General features: G+C 30.5%; 1 protein-coding gene across 1 annotated transcript; it reads left to right on the top strand.

The window, feature by feature from the left end:
- Positions 1-1,984: 1,984 nt before the first annotated feature.
- LOC119662333 (CD109 antigen) lies at positions 1,985-22,153 on the top strand. Its single transcript, XM_038071934.1, has 11 exons — positions 1,985-2,136; positions 14,077-14,892; positions 15,795-16,429; positions 16,531-17,762; positions 17,836-18,891; positions 18,987-19,643; positions 19,718-19,879; positions 19,950-20,143; positions 20,206-20,380; positions 20,819-20,924; positions 21,004-22,153. The coding sequence occupies exons 2-11, from the start codon at positions 14,087-14,089 to the stop codon at positions 21,213-21,215; spliced, it is 5,235 nt and encodes a 1,744-aa protein (XP_037927862.1). The 5' UTR covers positions 1,985-2,136; positions 14,077-14,086; the 3' UTR covers positions 21,216-22,153.
- The last annotated feature ends 208 nt before the right edge of the window (positions 22,154-22,361 follow it).

The raw sequence follows: 22,361 nt of genomic DNA, 5'->3' as shown, positions 1-22,361 counted from the left end.
GGATGATTTCTGCTCTTGTTCATCTTCGATTTAATTGCCTTATAATGGTAAAGTTAAGAAATCCGACATCTCTTCGCTTAGAACCACTTACTAAATACTACAAATAATTATAATAATAATAATTCACATAAGTCTTGAAATATGTTCAAAAACAATTTTCAAAATCAATTTTAAAAGCGGTCTTTAAAGTTGTTACCAGCTCATTAAGCTGGTACTAAAACCTTACTACTACATTGTTATGCTAACGGCAAAGTTTCTCACTAAAAAGATGTTAACTTGCTTTTCGATTGGTTTACAAGTATGAAAATAAAAAAAATGAAATGTTAAATTTAGTTTTTAAATGTATTGTGTCGTGTGTGGGTTCGAGTAAATTGGATAAAGTAAATTGAAATTTCCTAGGGATTTTTTGCACTGCACTTTCATATGTAAATATTTATATATTTATTTATTGCACTTATTTATTATTTTTGGTTAAAGTTTTCAAATTTATTTATTTATATATTTATTAATCATCTTATAAAATTTTCAAAATGGTAACGCCTAATTTACCTAATTTTTATTTAATTTACCTATATATAAAAAGTTTATAAGCCTATATAAAAGTTTTACTTGAATTTTAAGTGTCACATCTAATTAACCATTGTTGGAGTCTTTTAAGGTCCTCATGCTGATCTATCTGTTCGAAGACTTTGTACACAGAGATACTAATATGTGAGACTGATGATCACCTTATTTATTACTTGCTAGACAAAAATATTTTAATTGTATGATGTATGTACTTACGCAAAAACTACTTATGTTTAATACAATTTAATTTAAACTCAGTATCAAAAGATATTGTAAGTTTGAGCATATTTCTTTTTTGTATATTTTGATAAGGTTTTTGATCAGTCAAATATATATATCATACATATATTTATATATAAGGTCCTATATTTAACTAAGTTTAAATTCTTTATTTAATCTATTTTGATAATCTAAAATAATAATAATCTAAAAACGAATAAATAAAAAGCACTTTATTATAAAATCTTATTAAATTTTACTAATTGCAAATAATTCGATCTATCTTTGATACCGCCCTGTTTTTGCGCTGTCTGCTTCATTTAGAATCTCCGTCACCAATATAATATTATTAAGTTTATTTGTTATTAAGTAATCCAATTGTAAATTCTGTGTTAGGTGCTTTTAAGAAAAAAATATATTATTAAATTTGATGACTATTTCGATAAAAATTTTAATATAAGTCACCTACACAATAAATGAATAAATATTAAATGTAACTGTAAAAGGCACAGCACAATTTTGGTTAATTAAACAATTTAAGATAAAGATGATTGATAATGATTGAAATTCATGTTGAAGTTCTCATTCACTGACACGAAAAATTTGTTCTATATATGCAGCTCTATATATGTACTGCTTCTTATAGAGATACTAGCTTAAGCATATCTCATTGATCACGATATACATAATGTAAATAAACTATATAAAAATATGCTTATACATATTTTGTTTCATCTTTTACATATCTTTGAATTTTTTTTGGCATATGTATAATATTCAAGAAATCTTAATCTCTTCTATAAGTAAGTGATTGGTTGTGTAAAAATTAAAGTTAAGTAGAACAAAAAGCAATTTATTTGTTTCGTCTATTATAAAAAATTGGAATGATTAGCTTGAACAACCATTTTGAAATATGGTATTTCAATTTATTATAATAAGATACTGCCAGCTTAAATGTACTGTTAATAGGCTGATTAATTCATTGCGAAACTGTTTATGAATAAAAGTAAAAAGTATGAATAAAAGTATGAATAAAAGTGAACACAAGTGAAACTTGTAATTCATAAATGCTTTATCTAGTACATTCCATTGCTGCCACCTGCTTTGAGCTATGTTCAAACATTTTCTCTAATTCGAAAATTCGACTTCGACTTTGACTATGTTTTAATTTGGGCTTGGTGTCAATCGCGTTTGCTCAGTTCATTTGTCATCAGTGCTTTCATTGTGTTTTGTGCGTGTTTTTAATTTAATTTTTTTTGGTAATTTTAGTTTAAGTTCTATTTAGTTTTTAGTGTAAACAATGAACGCAAAGTAATACTTTTTAAGTATAGAAAAATAAGTGTAAAACAGGTGAGTCTCAAGATGTTGTGATATATATATTCTATAATAAACAAACGATGCGACAATTGTTTAATCAAATATCTTTAGTGACTTTTTATTGTTGTTTTTGTACTATGAAATGTTGTTGGACACATGGGCGTTGACCACAAAAGAAATTTCATTTAATAAAAGGAACCAATTTATTAACAATGTAATAATTGTGGTTAAAATAAAACATGATATAATATTGAATATTAAATATTATAATTCTAGACAATAAAAAATAATTCATTATTTTATGTATAAAGCATATGTGATACAAATAACATTGGTACGGGGTATGTAAGCAATGTTTATGTAGTCAGCAATATAAGCACCTGCCGCTATACCAATTTTAATGTTTTATTTGTGATGTTATGCTTTAATTGAAATTGCATTGTTGTTTATTTTTTTTTTTGTACTATATTAGATTTAAGCAAGTGTGCTGGTAATTACACTTTGGCCCGCTCAATTTCACTTGTTAATTAATTCACTTATGATTCACAGAGCGACAGTGGTGGCACTCGTCATAAGCTACACAAAATTAAGACACAGCAAACCAAATTCTTACAGAAGGGTGGATTAGCAGTGGCAACTTTTGTATGAAGAAAAATCAATTTAAAAAAATACGGCTTAAAAATGCTAATGAATTTTAAAGTGTGTGGTTTTTTCTGTTAATTTTTTAAGGTTTTGCTACTCTTAGCGAATTATTGCTTTTATGCACTTTTGCATTTGGCTGGTTCTTGCCTTTGGCTATTTCTGCTGCCAGAATATCCAGAATAGCCAGAAGTGTTGTCACAATTACATTTTTGCTTCAGTGCGCACAAAGCATACATATTGCAAGCGTTGACAATATACGTTTAGGTGCCTTTGCCCTAACGGTCAAGTGCATGCGTCATGCCATGTATGGCATATGGATAAAGATCATACCATATGTCAGTAGTGTTTATTATAAATATCTCTAATGCATGAGGACCCAACAATTGGCACATTGAACTGATAACTATCACTTTTCGATTTTATATGCCGGCTGAACTTTCACACTTTTTTTGAATAGTAAAAGTCATTTCTATGGCTTTAAATCTTCTAATATATTAGTAGAATGAAAGTTCTTTCCATAACCTGCTTGTTTTACATTGAACTTTGGCATCTACGCATTTCAACTTTTGTTTTTTAATTTAAAAAATAATTTATACTATTAATGAAAAGCCTATTGTGATAATGCACAACTCACTGATGCGGTACGGTACAATCAGTCTTCGTTGGGCATTTGTGATCATTTTGTGCAATTCCACTAAATCTTTAAACTTTTCTAATTTGTTAAGGAGAGCACAATAAAGAATTGTTATTTATATCGTCTTCTCTCCTACTGTAACGAAAAAATAAAAGTTGTGCCATGAGCTAAATTGTAACTGTTGCATTATAAAAGAGACACAAGCTTTACTCCCAGCACCCTGTATGCCATGCTTGGTTGCTTCTGAAATCTGAAAGTGGAAAAGGATTATAATAATACATATATTAGTCATACCTTATATTTTTTTATCATGTCATTAGCTCTTTTTGCTCCAATCGAAATTATTTTCCTCATAGAAACTGGGACCTTTGGTGTATTTTCCTCTAGAACTCAACTATCTAATCAGTTTAGATGCTCTTCACCCATGTATTAAACCCATGTATTCACATGGTATCTAGGATGTGGCGTGAAAAAGTGGTGAAACATGTTAGTTAGTGGGGAATATCAATATTGGAATTAGATATTCTAATATCTACATACAGTCGGAGTCATAAGTCTACAAGCAGGCCGTACAAAAAACTTTGTTTGAAAATATTTTCCAAAAAAATTAATTAATTGGAAACATGTTTTATTGTTTTTTTAAAACATTCAATGCACAATGTTTTCGCGAAGTTTCTTTACATTTGTTCAAAAAAACAACCGAGATAAAACAGCTAAAACTGTTTCTGAGAAGCGTTCTATGGACAGATGTAAGCTCTTTTGAGTATAACTTATCTAAAACTTTTGTAAGACTTTCAAAGGTGCAAAAGCAATAAGACGTCCCGTTTTTCAAAAAGTGAACCATGGTGGAAGCTCGGTCATATTCTAGGGATGTGTTGCATATAATGGGCTGGGTGACTTGGTTTCTATCGTCGGCACAATGAATCAAGATCAATATTTGACTACTCTAAACGATTATGCGTTTCTTTCCGGAGATAGGCTTATTGGAGAATCACTTATCCTGCAACAGGATAATGTCCCTGTTATTGAAGCCAAATGAGGTTATACATTTTCCTAAATTCTACTTATTTTTTTTTTTACTTTTGTTAAGTTTAAACTTTGTTATCTTAGTATTATATACTTGTCAAAATACTTATGCCAACATATGAAATTACTAATTAATTTATATCTTTTTTAGTTTCTATTAAAAAATATTTGCTTATTTTTAATTTTGTATTAGTTATAAATAAAAACAAAAAAACAAACAAGAATTCTTTATAAAGCCATTTTAAAGTTAAACTTAAAAATGCACGATTTCTTATTTAGTCAAAATACTTATGCCGACTGGTGTATGTGTGGCACCTTCTCTTGCTCTGAAATTATTTTTATTTATGGCGTCAGCAAGTTTAGGTAGTTTTTCGGTTCAAATAAAAACAAAGTTAATACGAGTAACGAAAAAACGGCATATACACATAGTAGAAAAAATCTACGGATATTCACAAAATTTTTTTTAAATTACGCATAACTTTTTAAATTTTTACTCAAATTCATTTATATTTCCTAATTTATTTTAACCAAAGAAACAACAATTAAGTTCCAATATAAAAAATTAACAGTTATACTTAAAAAAAAAAATTAAACACAATTATGTGCAAAAGTAGCAATTTTTGAAGCAGAAAAAGTCTACGGATATTTCTTAATATTTACATTAAAACAATAAAATTCACAAAAATCTTAAATTTAATAACCTGTGGGATAACCTCTGCATTTAACAACCTCTGTTAAGCGTCTTTGCATGGACTCAACTAGCTTTGCTGTATCCTGTGCGTTTATTACCCATTCTTCTTTGATGACGCTTCTTACTATATCCTTGCCGGAAAACATGTGCTGGCGAATATTATTTTCCAAATAAACCCAAAGATGTTCTATAGGACTAAGGTTTGGTGATTCTGGTAGTGTTTGAAGTTGCCTGAGAGCATAGTGCAGCATACAAATCCGTACGATGACTGCGGTATGCTTAGAGTCATTGCCCTGCTGAAACAAAAAGGTTGCCTCAAGTCCTAACATTCTGGCATTTTTTTTCAAATTTATTTTTAGAATATTTAGATAGCCATGTTTCTCCATTGTATCTTGTGCAAACTCAAGTCTGACAGCACTATTACATGCTATACACCCCTAAATCATTACGCCTTCACCACCACGTTTTACTGTTGAAATTGAGTTTTGTTTATCATAGGCTGTGCATAATTTTCTCCTTACAAGTTTTCTAACTTTGATTCAAAATATGTAAAATTAAGTCTCATCGGAGAAAATAACTCATATTCAGGACTTTATAGGTTTATTTATACGCTTTCTTGCAAAGCTTAATCATTTTATTCTATTATATCTGAATATGTATGGCTTCTTTCCTGCAATCAGGGTATAATACATGCATTTCTTCAAAATTTTCCGCACAGTATCAGGACATATTTTGTTTTCAAGTATTTCGGCAATATGTTCAGCTAGTTTGAAGGCTGTTACTCTTGGATTTACTTTCACCTGGTTGATTATGCTACGTCTTTCTCTATTTGACAGAATTGTGGGACGGTGAGTGAGAGGTTTAGAAACGTAAGTACTCGTCTCTTTGAAGTTATTTGTTATTCTATGCACAGTTGAATATTGACGACCAATATCTTCAGCAATTTTTGTTTGGCTTACGTCATCTTTCTAAAATTTAACAGCTATTTGTCGCTCACAAACTAATTTCACGTTTTTTATTTTATATTGTAAAAATTTATTGTTTATATAAAAAAATATTATTAAATGATTAATTTTTAGACTCTTAAGGAAGTCTAAGGAACTAATAATTAAATATCATTTAATGACACTTTTATGATTGCAAGCGAATTTAAATTAGCGGTAAATGTAAATATTAAGAAATATCCGTAGACTTTTTCTGCTTCAAAAATTGCTACTTTTGCATATAATTGTGTTTAATTTTTTTTTTAAAGAGTAACTGTTAATTTTTTATATTGGAACTTTATTGTTGTTTCTTTGGTTAAAATAAATTAGGAAATAAAAATGAATTTGAGTAAAAATTAAAAAAGTTATGCGTAATATAAGAAAAATTATGTGAATATCCGTAGACTTTTTCTATTATGTGTATATATACACATATCCAATAAAGTCTGCGTACACAACATAAACAAATATTTTAAATTAAAATTTTTACATATATGTATTCTTTGAAATCTTAAGTTTAAATAGCAAAAGACAAAAATTGTATTCGTTTGTTCATGCTTGAGATAATGGGATAAAAGTGTCCCTGCATGTAAATATATGACCCATAAAGTCTGCGCACAGTTATAAAAAAGCTAATAAAATCGATAGAAATATTAAAAATAAGGCTAAATTTAATACTTTGTTGGGTAGCCACGCTGTTTTAGAACTTAACTTAATCTGTTTGGCATGAAATTAACCAACTTCTGAGTTTCTTCAGCAGTAATTTTCGCCCATTCTGCTTGCATTGCAATCCACAAAGCCTCTTTACTTGTTATCACATGCTGACGAATTCTTTTTTCCAATAAATCCCAAAGATGCTCAATGGGATTGTGATTAGGTGATTGTGAAGGCGTTTTAAGCTGTCTTAGAACGTTGTACAAAGGCCAAAGTTGAACATTCTCCGCTGTGTGTTTTGAATCATTGTCCTATTGGAACCAAAATGTCGTGAATAAGCCCAAATTATCTGTATTTTGTTTCAAATTTCTTTTTATTTATTTTATACTGTTTAAATAGCCCCATTTATTCATTGTCGATTCTATAAATTACAACTGGCCTACACTGTCAGCCACTATGCACCCCATACCATAACTCCACCACCGCCGTGTTTGACTGTACCAACAAGATTTTGTTTCTCTAGCGACGCTCCTGATTTCCGTCACACAATTTGCGAACTTTTATACCAAAGATGCAGTAGTTGTTTTCGTCTGAAAATATCACTTGTTTCCAGAACTCCAGAAGTTTATTTATGTATTTCTTTGCAAATTTAACGCGCTTTTGTATGTTTACAAGTGAAATATACGGTTCCTTTCTCGAAACTCTACCACGATATCCACCTTTATATAATATTTTTCTAGCAGTCTCCGCACAAATACTTTTTTTAAATGATTGATTTACATATTTCACAATTTTCGAAAAAGAAATACGAGGGGTAATATTTATCATATGGACTATTTTTCGCTTTTCTCGGGCTGATACAACTTTTGGACGCCCAGGACGCGGTTTAAATGTTTAAATTCCGGTTTTTTTGAAGTTGTTCACTATGCGTTGGACTGATGAATGCGTTGTTTCAATAGTTTCACCAATTTTTCGAAAACTTTTTCCATCTTTCCATAGTTTAATAATTAACCAATTAGTCAAGCTGTGTCGGTCAGTATATCAAAAACAACCGCGTGAAGCAATTTTTATGTATTGGTTAAAAACCATCAGAAATGTCAGTTTCCACTATCGCGTTTCGTCTGGGAACTGCCCAGACTCATCAGAGTCGAGAGAAGAAAGACATAAACAGTCGTCTGTTTATGTCTTTCTTTGTATGTGAGTAAGACAAACAAAATAGAATAAAAGTATAAGTAAAATATATTATAAATAAATAAATAAAATAAATAAATAAATAAACATACCATTCACACATTTTAATTAATAACTTATAAATTTTGATAAATAAATTTTAAACTTCATATGAAACTTCCGTGTTTTGCTATGCACATACCTATCAATGTCTCTGCATCATAACTGATTCCCTCTCGTACTATTAATATGCCATGCGTAGTTCGCTTGACACACTTATCGAATATACCGTATAAGTGGCTAATTTTTCTAAATTGTATATAAAATTGACATAACAATTGTGACTACATAATTATAAAACACTACAAATAATATAAATTAATATTAAACAATCTAAAAAATTCAAAAACTGAAAAATGATATAAACTAATATAAAATAAAATAAAAAGTTGAAATACAAGTAAAATAAAATATTATACTCTGTGGCATCTAACTATCAGTGGTGTCGATATCCATAACTCCACACTTACAAACTATATTACTTCGGGATTGCCAGTGGCCTTCTATACTTTATAAAACCATACCACAAGACATGCATGATTCATACACGCTGCAGCCCGTGAGATACATACAATACATTGTTATTGCATATATTTAATACCATTTTATACAAATAGTATATAATAATAAGGTTTGCACATCGTAAATACCTGTAAATAGAAATGGCCCATAGCCCCCGCCCCCTTAAGTACACACTCTCATGTGCACCCTTAGGTGTCAGACGCATCAACCACACCACACCATCAGTATTCCAACTCAACGGGATCCACCGTTATCCTAGGCCACGAAATACCCAAACATGAGTCTTTACTAACCTGTTGGTCTACATGCTTCCATCTCAGCGACCAAAACAGGTGTTTTACCCTACCTCATCACCGTTTGTTGCGATTTAACGACATTCTGGAGGCTTGGTTGGATGACCCATTTGTTGGATTATGCGAGCAAGATAATAACAAATTTTCGATCATATAGTAGTGGTTGGAGATTAATAATTAGATTTGAGCATTAATAACGATGCAATATACCGTGCGGAAAATTTTGAAGAAAAGCAAGTAATATACTCGGGTTGCAAAAAAGAAGCCATACATATCCAGATATAATATAATAAAATGAGTTAATTTCTCCAATGAAAGTTAATTTTACATATTTGGAACCAAGGGTAACAAACTTGTGTGGAGAAAATCATGTACAGCCTACGTTAAACAAAACTTAATTTATGGTTTGGGGGTATATAGCAAGTAATGTTTTCGGTAAACTTAAATTAATATAAGATACAATGGATAAATATGGGTATCTAATTATATTAAAAACAAATTTGAAAGAAAATGACAGAATGTTAGGGCTTTAATGTTAGGGCAACTTCAAAAACTATCAAAATCACCAGACCTTAATCCCATAGAACATCTGTAGGTTTATTTGGAAAATAAGTGTTGGATATACAGTTATTAAATAGAATTATATTTTGTTTGTGTGATTTTACCCCAATAACAAAATACATAGATCACGTAAATTCGTTTTTAAAGAAATCACTAATTGCAATAGGCAGACAGGCACCATGTCTCATATGCATTGTTGTTATTGTCTGTTCTTAGAATTTGCTTGTTTTAGAAAGAGCAGACAATCAAATTGAAGTGCATAATATTTTTGGTGTTTAATATCATTTTGCAGTTTTAAGTGACGGCTTATAATAAAATAAAGTATCGTAAAAATAAAAGTGTTTTATTTAATCAAAGAGGCTAAATTATTCTAACAATAAGATTCGCAAGCACACGATTTCCAGCAAGGATATGTTCAGAAACGTCATCAAGGAAGAATAGAAAAAAAGCGCACAGGATACTGCAAAGTTGGTTAAGTCCATGCAAAGACGCCTAAAAGAGGTTATTAAACGGAGAGGTTATCACATAGACTCTCTCTATTAAATTTAAAATTTCTGTTAGTTTTAATTTAAATATTAAGAAGTGACTGCAGACTTTTTCTGCTTCAAAAATTGTTGCCTTTGCATATAATTGTGTTAAATTTTTTTTAAAGAATAACTGTTAATTTTTTTGTAGTTTGAAATTAATTGTTGTTTCTTTGGTTCAAATAAATCAGAAAACAAAAATTAATTTCAGTAAAAATTAAATAAGTTATGCAAAATTTAAGAAAAATTTTGTGGGTATCCGTAGACTTTTTTTGCTATGTGTATGTATATCCAGGACGCTACAACATATGGAGTTCACCTTCAGTTTCGAGAAAATTAATAATTTACTTGAGTTTGAGAGCGTTTCTGTTTTATTTCCATATTAATGTCTATGCAATTGACCAAGTTGTAGCTGGTGCATTTTTAATAGATACTTGCCTGTCAATATATATATTCATTTTTGTATTACATTCTATGTATCCACTTTGGAACTCTAGTGATTTTCAGCAATAATCGTTTTAACCTGGGTAATACTGTAATAGTTTAGAAGCGTTTATGACAGTGTAATACTTAGTTCCGGGCAAAACAATCTTTTGTCTATTTTTCAAAAAAATAATGAAAAATTATTTATTGTATGTTTACTTGGATAATTTTAATTTTCAATAAGCCCGAGATATGTGAAATATATCAATCCATATATGCAATAACTCTGATACTTGCTGAGAACGCTTCAATTTCAAAACAAAGTTAGATCATTCAAATATTAAGTATAAGCAAAAAATATACTTATTTATTTGGATATGGGATGTCAATCTATAAGGTAATGATGGGTGTTTATTGCTGTAAGGACTGAGGTTTCTTCTCTGTTGTTTGGTTTATTGTTTTAAATACATATAAGTCAAAAAAATACTATAATTAACCGTTGATAGTTTTGATAAGTGTTTCTGAAAACTTCAGTAGTTTGCGAACAATTTTTCTCGTAACTCTACTTATACCTCTACTTATATAATGGATGGAATAATTTTTATTGCGGAGTTTTCTACAAGATGATTAGTCTGTGTGCATTGGTCGCATCTATAATATATAAGGTAAAAAGTGGTACGACATAAGGAACTAAATTTAACTAATTTTAAACACCTCAACCTACTTACCGACTAACATACGTAAATTAAAAGATTAATAGACTTAAAGTTTTGTGTGCCCCTTCAAATCCCGTAAAATAAATTGTTTTACTTTGAAATCATTAGAAAACAATCTGAAATCCCAAAGCGTTAAATTTCTTTTGTTGTGTTTTTTTTATATTAAAATATAGAGCATGTAGTACTCGTAATAGTCTTTCCTGTGGAGATCAATGACTTTAAAGATAATCAAATTACAGGGTGTTTATATTCTTCTCTGCTTTATTTATGTTATCGGAAAGATGTAACAAAAACAAGTAGCATGACTCGAAATAACGGATGAATTTCTGGGTTTGTTTCGATTTTATAACATGTAACATTGCAAAAAGCTGAGCTATCAAGCAATAAATAAATTAGAACTTACCTGTGACTGCACTTTTACAAGTGCAGTGACTGAATGCATTTCACCCTGTACAGATTGTCGAAGCGGTTGTTTTACTTTTATTCCCTTTTAGTTTTAATTTTGTTGTTTTTGTTTTCGTTTTTTGAGTTAAGTAACGTAAAAAATCTACAACTAAAAATATCAAAGGCCTAAATCTCATAAGTTCTAATTTACGCATTAAGCAATTCAGTAAGCAGTCTGTTTTGTTTGTGTTAGGTCAGAAATTTGTGTATATGTAGGGTTTTTGCATTTATTTGGTGAATGTAGAGTTGCCAACTTAGTATTTTTATGCTTCGTATAATAAGGATAAAATCATTGTTATAGTAGGTCTGTTCCACGAGCTACTCGTAGTAACTTTGAGTAACACTGTGTATACACAAATGCGTTCCACCAGCAAATTTTCGTGTATTTTCGTGTAAATTTTACCTGTATTTTACTTGAGTTTTACTACGAGTAGCTCGTGGAACAGACCTAGTATTGTTTAAGATATAATAATGTACACAGTTATTATGATAAAATAATAAAATGAAAAGGAACTGAAGATTTAAAAAAAAGGCGCTAGTGAATACGATTCACCAAATCAAATCACCAAAACCTATATAATCTATTTAACCTATTTAAGTCAAATCTACTCAATTTTATGGAACAAAATACAAAATCGTACATAAATTGCTTATGTTGAAAAAAAAGGAGAATACTGCTTAAGTTTTTACTACATTTTAAAACTAAGACAATAAATGAGTATTTATATATATTCTTGATCAGCTCGATGACAAAAAGCTATTCAACGTATGTTAATCGATGTACATACCTATATCATATATAAAAAGCTATTTGAACTACAATTTCGTTAATTGCGTTGTATACTGAATATACTTTCTACACGCTGTTGTTGAATGATGTAAAATAAAATATATATCTAATTCAATCCATTTAGACAGGTCTGTCATCGATTTCATGTCTTTCAAATCTTGTAATAAATAAACAAAATTTTAATATTAGATAATTTAATAGCTATATAAACTAAACTGATTCTTTTTTTATTTTATTTACAAAATATTTTTATTGTTTTATTACTCTTATTATTTATATTATACGTGAACATACATTATATGTCCACGTTATATGTTATATGATAAATGAGTTTAATTTTGTTTGAGATTATTTTAATTTAGATACAACTGCCGTAAAAAGCAATAACTTAGTAAATAAATGTTTTTATAGTGTTTAGTGTTTTATAGTTTATAGGGCGTTTTAACAGTATTTCTCAAAATACGGTGACATTAGTGCATACTATTAAAGTAGAACCGTTTTGAAGAAAATGGCATAAACACTAATATAAAATTAATACTTTTTGAAAAAATTAAAACTTTTGTTTCTTTGTAACCAAATTTTGAATAGGTATTTTATAACAGTCTCGGATTCTCTTTTTTGAAAAATAAATCCATATATATCACAAAATTGTTTACTATTCGTGTATAACTGCTCTCTTCTTACTCCCGACTACTTTTTAATCTACTTTTTTGATATTTGTTTTCTAAAATCAATTTAAAGAAAATCTTCAGTTCAATGTATAAGGTCGGTTAAAATGAATTCAATTAATAAGTTAGTATCATGCCGAATGCATATTGTGTGGTTATTTATCAATGCTGGGGGTCTATTCCGCAACTGTGAAAAAAATTTTGTGTGAAAACTCAGTTATTGAAAATAAATAAGTAAACAAAATAGCATACATTTAACTAATTATAATGCAGTTTTATAATAATTATTAACATATATGAAAAATTTTTATTTTATATTTTTATAATTTTTTTACGGTTCTTATAACATAAGTTTCAAAAATTTTTATCGTTAAAAATTCGATATTGATATTTGAAAAGAAACTTTTGCTCCTTTTGCTTACTTTTTACTTTTTTCCATTTTTAAAACCCATAAAAAAGTAATAATACAAGTTTATATTAAATTTTGCAAAAAATTTCCTATGTTTTTTTTAAAACTCACCGTCAAATATACGGTGAATAAAATTTGAGAAAAGTGTTCGAATTTTGACAGATAAACTCACTATTCACAGTCGAGGAATAGCAGGAATAGCAGGAATAGCAAAATCAAAATTTAAGCAAATTTTTGTGTACACTTCAGATTGCACAGTTACGGAATAGACCTCCTGATCAGCAAGTAACGTTTAAGATTCCCTCAAAAACTTCACAAATTTGAAATGTTAAAACTTCAACAATAGGTGTATCGACGAGTTTGAACTGCAATCAATGGTTCTGATTGTTGCGACCATTTTCTTCATACATATGTATAAACTCTTTAGTTCAGTTAATTAATTGTAATCCCACCAAGAGCTTATTAAAAGCTGTAATCATTGATTTAAAATTGTTTATTAATTTATTAGGGCTCTTGAATTCATTTAATTCTTTTGTTTTTTTTGTAAACTGTTGGCAACCAATGTCACAGTTTACAACATATTCTACGTAAGAAAAAAAAGTGATAAGTAAACATGCCGGGCGGTAATCGACACTTTCAAATGTAAATTTTCTTTCAATGCCTATAGACAAGTAAGCGTAGGCGTATGTATTTATCTGTTCCTATTGCACTATTTGAAGTTTATGTTTGACTATAATAAAATATATTTTTTATTTATTTTCAGATTATATAAGATGATTCTATTCCTGATATGTGGAATACTTCAATTGGTTGCGGGCCAACAATTTCAGCAGCAACAGCAACAACAAAATCAGTTTCAAATACCTCAAACTTATGATGACTACAATAACCAACGTTACAATGACCCATTCAATACGAATCCAAATTTAAATCAAAATCTTAATACGAACACGCGATTCCGTACCGATAATAATTTTAACGATATAAATCAGGATAATACTGACTTCGCTAAAAGGCCTTCAGGCTCCTACGGTGCTGAAGAGGAATTAAACTTTAACCGTGGAAAATCATCATATAATGTTAAAGCCAGCTTTTTGGAAACTTTTCATTCCAAGGAACCGACATACTTTATAGTTGCTTCACGGATGGTACGGCCTGGTCTTATATATCAAGTTGCTGTCTCCATATTACAAGCTCAGTATCCAATAACTGTGCATGCAGGAATTTCTTGTGATGGTGTCCAAATAAGCGGAGATTCGAAAGATGTAAAGGAAGGAGTTCCAGAAACTCTGTTGATGCGTATACCACCTACCAGTGTCGGTGGTGAATATAAATTACGTGTTGAGGGTTTCTATCAAAATGTACTTGGTGGATTAGCATTTTTAAATGAAACCAGTTTAGATTTTTCACAGCGTTCAATGACAATTTTTATTCAGACCGATAAACCACTCTATATGCAAGGAGAAACTGTACGATTTCGCACTATTCCAATAACAACTGAACTAAAAGGTTTCGATAACGCCGTCGATGTTTATATGTTAGATCCAAATAGGCATATTGTTAGACGTTGGATTTCTAGGTAAGTTTTAATACTTTTAATAATAAAGCTTATATTATTTCACTTTTAGACCGAAGATTTTAAAGAGAGGTCATTCTCTTTTATCCATGTGATTTTTAAAGTGTTTAGAATATCAACACTTCATCAATTTTAACTCTAATGAAACAATTATTAATCTATTGGTATTAATTAATTCTAATGGCACATAATTAATATGAACATTTAATCATAACATATATTGTGAATCAATTAAAATATTCAAATCTCTACTATTTTTACTAAAGGACTAGAGGAAGGCGATTTTTTAATGTCCAATGGGTAATAAAGACTCGGCCTTGATACCTCTACGGTTAAAAGAGGCCTTCGTCGTTCAGCAAGAAATCTCCTAGGTTAATTGAACACAGAATATAACCACATGCTAAAGATTCGTTTGGCATGTATAAATACTATTGTATATGTTGAAATATCATCTCTCTGTATAGTACAAGGTAAGAGTAATAGGCATGTTACTATTACACATCAGCAATTCCCAGGAAAAGAAATCGTAAAGAAAAAGTCTTTATGAAATCGTCAATATACTAAAAATACTAACTAATTTGATAAAAGACTTTTCCGTACAAGATATTTTCTAAATTGCTCTTCTTCTGTTCCTTTGGAACACTTTGTCTTTGCCATTTCTTTGTTATTTTTGTTAAATGCAAACTTAATTCAATTAGTTATTTTATTCTTTAGATACATTAGTTAGCTGAGATAAAAAACTGTCGATTACCTACGTTTCCTCACATTTCTTCAAGTTACGAAAAATATGAGAACTGGTTAAAAACATTTGTTTTGGTGAACTATGTATTTTAATATATAAATTATGTTAAAATATTTTTTTCTTAAGAAACTAATGGTTATTATTATATTTCTATTTTTTTAAGACAATCAAATTTAGGTTCCGTGTCACTAGAATACAAACTTTCGGATCAGCCTACATTTGGAGAGTGGACGATTCGTGTAATAGCACAAGGACAGCAAGAAGAGAGTCACTTTGATGTCGAAGAATTTTATCAGACACGTTTCGAGGTAAATGTAACGATGCCAGCTTATTTTTTCACAACCGATCGTTACATTCATGGTCGTATAATGGCGAATTTCACAAGTGGTCACCCAGTACGTGGAAACTTAACACTTAAAGCCACAATTCGACCAATTGGTTATTTTAGTAATCAGGCTTTGAATGAAAAGTATCGCTTGGGTCGGTCGCCATCTGAGGAAGCACGTCTGTACCAGGAACAATTTTATCGCAACCAATATAATTCGAATCCACAACTGGTAGAAATTCCTGAAATTCGTCCACAAGATACTCTTTATCGTAATCACTATGTAGTGGAGCGAAATTATCAATTCGATGAGGAATGGCCTTTTTGGGTGAAAAAACCAGATATTCCAGAAACTTATGATACTGCGACTGGTACTTATCAAAAAACTTTACCATTTTTACGTTACTTCAATGGTACTTTTAATTTTAAATGGCCTATAAATGAGTTAGAAGTGCTGGTACCAAGTTTGGCAGGTAAATTTATTTTCAATTTATCTATTTGTTATATTAATATATATATTTTTTTTTTTTTTTTTTGAAAAACATTTAACTCAAATTTTATTTTATCTAAACAGGCATGGAAGTACTTATAACAGCCACAGTTGGAGAAAAATTCTATGATGAAGTTATTTCTGGGTACGCAATTGCACATGTCTATAATTCAAGTATACGCGTTGCTTTTATGGGTGAAACGCCACAAGTTTTTAAACCTGCTATGCCATTTACTGTGTATCTTGTTATGGAATATCATGATGGTTCGCCAATCGATTTAGAACTACTTCAACTTGGTATTATGGAAGTAACAGGTTTTGTTGAAAGTAAAAACGGTGGACGCCGTGATTGGCCCGCTCAACGTTTGAAAATGTCCCAAGAAAGTCCAGGTATCTGGGAAGTTAAAATTGATTTGCGTAATGACTTACAATTGGATGAGCGTCCACAGTCACGAGATTTCTTAAATGGTGTCACACAGATGCGTTTACAAGCTAACTACATTGATCCACGTAATGAGCGTGCTCAAACCGAACTATTGTTGGTTTCACATTATTCACCTCGCAATCAACATATTAAAGTATCTACCAGTACGGAGTCTCCTACCGTGGGCGAATACATCATATTCCATATACGTACTAACTTTTATTTGGAGGATTTCAATTATTTGATTATGTCAAAAGGTGTTATTTTGATGAATGACCGTGAACCAATAGTCGAAGGCATAAGAACAATAGCTGTTGTATTAAGCGCAGAAATGGCACCAGTTGCTACAATTGTTGTTTGGAAAATTACACAACAAGGTCAAATTGTTGCAGATTCTTTAACTTTCCCAGTAAATGGTATATCGCGCAACAACTTTACAGTGTATATTAATAACCGAAAGGCCCGTACGGGTGAAAAAGTAGAAGTGGCAATTTTTGGTGAACCGGGCTCATATGTTGGACTTTCAGGAATTGATAGCGCCTTTTATACGATGCAAGCTGGTAACGAGTTGACCTATGCTAAAATAATAACGAAAATGTCGTCTTTTGATGAACAAACTAATGGAACCTATAAACATATTTGGCACTCGCATGCTGGTATTCCAGATGAATTGGTTTACTTTCCAGCCTCTTCATTTGGTATCGACGCAAACCGTACCTTCGAATATAGTGGCTTAATTGTTTTTACAGATGGTTACGTACCACGACGTTATGACAGCTGCAATCGTACGTTGGGTTATGGTGAATGTTTATCAGGACGCTGTTATCGTTTAGATAAAAAATGTGACGGGTTCTTCGATTGCGATGATGGCACCGATGAAATTGGTTGTCAGGTAGGATTATACTTATATATAAGCCATCTCTTTTGTGCATATAATAATTGAGTTCCTTAATTTGAATTTATAGGTTCGTAACGATACGGAATTATTGAACTACAGAAAATATCGCTTCAATCGTGTTCAACGTCATTATGAAAATGTTTGGCTATGGAAAGATGTGAATATTGGTCCACATGGGCGTTATATATTTAATATTGAAGTACCAGATCGACCAGCATACTGGATGGTTAGTGCTTTCAGCGTTAGTCCATCTAAAGGTTTTGGAATGATTAATAAACCAATAGAATATGTTGGAGTACAACCATTCTTCATTAATGTCGAAATGCCTACATTTTGCCGTCAAGGAGAACAAGTTGGTATACGCGTAACTGTGTTCAATTATATGACAACGCCTATTGAAGCAATTGTCGTATTGCATGAGAGTAAGGATTATAAATTTGTACATGTTGAAGAAGATGGTATTGTGCGATCTTATAACCCACGTACATCATTTGGTGAACATCAGTCTTTCATATACTTGGAAGCTCAAGGCACAACAGTTGTATACGTACCAGTAGTGCCACAACGACTAGGTGATATTGATGTCACCCTACATGTAGCTACATTATTAGGCACAGATCAGATTACACGTAGATTACATGTTGAGGCAGATGGCTTACCGCAATATCGTCATCAATCATTACTTTTAGATTTGTCAAATCGTGCTCATGTCTTAGAATATATGCATGTTAATGTTACACAAACTCCGGAAATACCATATCAAGTTGATCGTTATTTCGTTTATGGCTCTAATCGAGCACGTATCTCTGTTGTGGGAGATGTCGTAGGTCCAATATTTCCAACAATGCCAGTTAATGCAACTTCATTACTTTATCTTCCCATGGAATCTGCAGAACAAAATGCTTTTTCTTTCGCTGCTAATTTATTTACCGTTTTATATATGCGACGCATCAATCAGAGAAATAAAACAACTGAGAAACAAGCTTTCTATCATATGAATATCGGTTATCAACGTCAATTAAGCTTTATGCGACCTGATGGTTCGTTTTCCTTATTCCGTTCAGATTGGAATAATTCAGCCTCTTCAGTCTGGCTAACTGCATATTGTGTCCGCATATTCCAGGTAAATCAATATTAAAGCTTTCTAATCTATTATGTACTTTATGAACAATCTTAAAATAATACAAAAAAAATACATTTTTTTGGTTTTAAATTTAGGAAGCATCATTTTATGAATGGGAAAATTTTATTTGGATCGATTCAACAATAATTGAGAAAAATGTACGCTGGTTATTGCAACATCAAACACAAGATGGTGCTTTTTATGAGGTTACCTGGCTACCTGATCGAAAAATGAATCGAACGAATTTCGGAAATCATTCAACTTTACATAATCGCAATATTACACTGACATCTCATGTTCTTATTACTTTAGCAACAGTTAAAGATCTTCCTGGCTCTCTGGGAGCTCGAGTAGCTTTAGCACAACAGCGTGCCGTTAAGTGGATTGAAATGAACATGGAATTTCTTAAAACAACGCCAGAACCGTATGATGTAGCCATAACTGCATATGCCCTTCTACTGTGTAAATCACCTAGTGCTGAGCAGGTTTTCACTATACTTAGGAGTCAAGCGCGAACTATTGGTGACTTTATGTATTGGGGTAATAAAGAGGTGCCGCAGCCACCAAAGAAATTAGAAAATCAAAAATGGTTCTCACTGCCACGTTTACCTTATGAGTTTGACGCTTCGAATATAGAGACAACGGCCTATGCACTGCTTGTTTATGTGTCAAGACGAGAATTTATAGTAGATCCGATTGCACGTTGGTTAAATGCGCAGCGTTTGAACGATGGTGGTTGGGCATCTACACAAGTAAGTAGCAAAGCTGTAAATAATTTTGTGTTTTATATTATAATATTTTATTATGTCAATATTTTTGCAATTAGGATACCAGTGCTGCTTTATATGCTTTAGTTGAATATACTGTTCATTCCCGTATTCGGGAAGTTTCTTCTTTGACTATCGAAATAGAAGCTTCGTCGCAAGGTGGTAAACCACAAGTTTTAAAAATTGATGATACGAATTTGGCGCAGTTACAAAGTATAGAGGTATTGTATTGATTATAGACCCTTATACGATTCAGTATAATAATAAATTTTGTTTGCTTTTTTTTTGTAGATTCCTGATGCTTGGGGTACAGTGAAGGTACAAGCTAACGGCGCTGGTTATGCTATACTTCAAATGCATGTCCAATATAATGTCGATATCGAAAAATTCCAAACAAAACCACCTGTGCACGCATTCGGTCTACATACTAAGACTATATTCCATGGCAGAAATCAGTCACATATTTCATATGTAACTTGCCAAAAGTAAGTTGATTTAATTATTGATTTTATGTAGGTGAACAGTAATAAATCATAATTTATTTCAGTTGGATTAATACACAAGAATCAGAACGTTCTGGAATGGCCGTTTTAGATGTTAGCATACCGACTGGTTATTGGATACAACAGCAAAAACTTGATGCTTATGTATTAAGTAATCGTGTGAGAAATTTGCGTCGAGCTAAATATATGGATCGTAAAATCGTGTTTTACTTTGACTATGTGAGTATAACATGTTAATTTTTTTATAAATGATAATAGCAATCTCATTAAAAAATATATTTTATTTGTCTACATAACGCCATTTCGTACGCTGTCCTTAGTAATGGAATAGTCATATCTTGATCGTTTTGATCAATATCGCACACACGGAAGCGTACATAAAAACATGTTCTTTTTTCTTACTATTTCATGTTTTCAGCAGCTTTTATATTATATATAATCCGGGTGTGTTTAATATCTGTTGATATATGGTTTGAATGTTGAAAAAACGTTAAAGTAATATTCTATCGATAGTCAACACTGTAATGTTTCGATCCATAAAGCATATAGATAGACTATTCGCATTTAAAGCTGTTGCTGCACGAGTTAATACTACATTTTATAAACACAAAAACATTTTTTCCTTTTGTTTACTAATCTACCTATATTTTTTTCTAGCTTGATCAAGAGGATGTTTGTGTAAATTTCACAATTGAGCGTTGGTATCCAGTTGCAAATATGTCACGCTATTTGCCCATCCGAGTTTACGATTACTATGCACCAGGTTAGTAAAACGCGAAAATTTTTTTCTAATTCAATATTCTTATTACTAATCTGTGATATTTTTTTATGACAATTTGCAGAACGTTTTAACGAATCTATTTTCGATGCTCTGCCCACTTATTTGTTGAATATATGTGAAGTATGTGGAAGTTCCCAATGTCCTTATTGTTCAATATATAATATAAGCTGGCGTGCGTCGATGTCAGTAACATTAGTGTTGTTTAGTGTATTCATTTATTTATTAAGAGCTCGCATGTCAATATTTTTGCATGTTCTACACACGATAGTATAAGGAAATTCTATAAAAAAATCTCATAAAATTCAATAATTTGGCTTACAGTGACTGTTAAAATGCAAAGATAACATTGTTTTAGAAAACATTTGTAAATGTTTCTTATGGAGTTAAATTTTAAATTTAATTTATTATACTTTTGCTTATAACGATACGATACGAACTAAATATAATTCCGTCCATTTTGTCTGGTCAATTATGTATTGCAATGCGAATATGCAGAATATATTTTTATTTACTATTTAGTATAATATTAGTGCTTAATTTTAATGAATGATGCTCTTCTGATGAGCATATAGGAATAATAAGTGCATTATGCGTAAGAAATCTCATTTAATATTACTTGTTAACCGTTTGCGTGGCTTGCATATGCATTTTTTGTATTTATATATATACGCATTCATTTATTTCCAAATGTTCAACAATTGTTTGTAGTATTTTTAAGTTGACAGTAATTTGTAAATCGTATAGAAAGAATCAAACAAAACTTTTAAATGTACAAATCAGCAGAAGTAGACAAAGCTTTAACAATTATTGGCTATTATAGACTAAACAACTCATTATGTATATGACGAGTTCAAACAAAAAGGTTTTCACTTTTTCTATGATTGTAAGTGTCTTAATAATCAAATTGCCTTAGATTTTAAAAATCAATAAGTCTTTATATACAATATTAATTTTTTTTTTAACAATGACAAGTGTTTGAAACTATGTCAAGTTTGCTGTATATTCCCCTATTAATAGTTTATAGTATATAAGTATACACATAAACGAATAAAAAATAAATATTTTTTTACACTATTTTGTAAATTGAGATAAAGTATGAACACAACAAAAATTATTAAATTGGTAAATTGGTAGAGACTTTTATACAAGTTTGATTGTAATTTCTCCGTCCTTTTTTCTAAAAGTAATATTATAACAAATAAAACTATTTTTTAACTAAAATTTTTTCTTTTGTAGTTTCTTTTTCAATAATTATAATAATTAATTATTATTATTTATACAATTTATTATTTTAAGTTAGTTCAATTCGATATTTATGATTCTATGATAGATCATGATTGATTCTTCGTATTGATGTAGTATCAAATGAGCAGCATGTGTAGTATAAACTCAAGTTGGTAAAGAAGCTCTGTAAATCTC

This window comes from Teleopsis dalmanni, chromosome X (assembly GCF_002237135.1).
Source record: "Teleopsis dalmanni isolate 2A chromosome X, ASM223713v2, whole genome shotgun sequence".
Taxonomy (NCBI): domain Eukaryota; kingdom Metazoa; phylum Arthropoda; class Insecta; order Diptera; family Diopsidae; genus Teleopsis; species Teleopsis dalmanni.
This window is presented reverse-complemented; position numbering and strand designations above follow the sequence as displayed.

Coding starts and splice junctions, on each gene's coding strand:
- LOC119662333 (XM_038071934.1), top strand. CDS start 14,087: ATGATTCTATTCCTGATATGTGGAATACTTCAATTGGTTGCGGGCCAA. Junction 19,880..19,949: donor CGCAGTTACAAAGTATAGAG/GTATTGTATTGA, acceptor TTTTTTTTGTAG/ATTCCTGATGCTTGGGGTAC. Junction 20,144..20,205: donor TCATATGTAACTTGCCAAAA/GTAAGTTGATTT, acceptor AATTTATTTCAG/TTGGATTAATACACAAGAAT.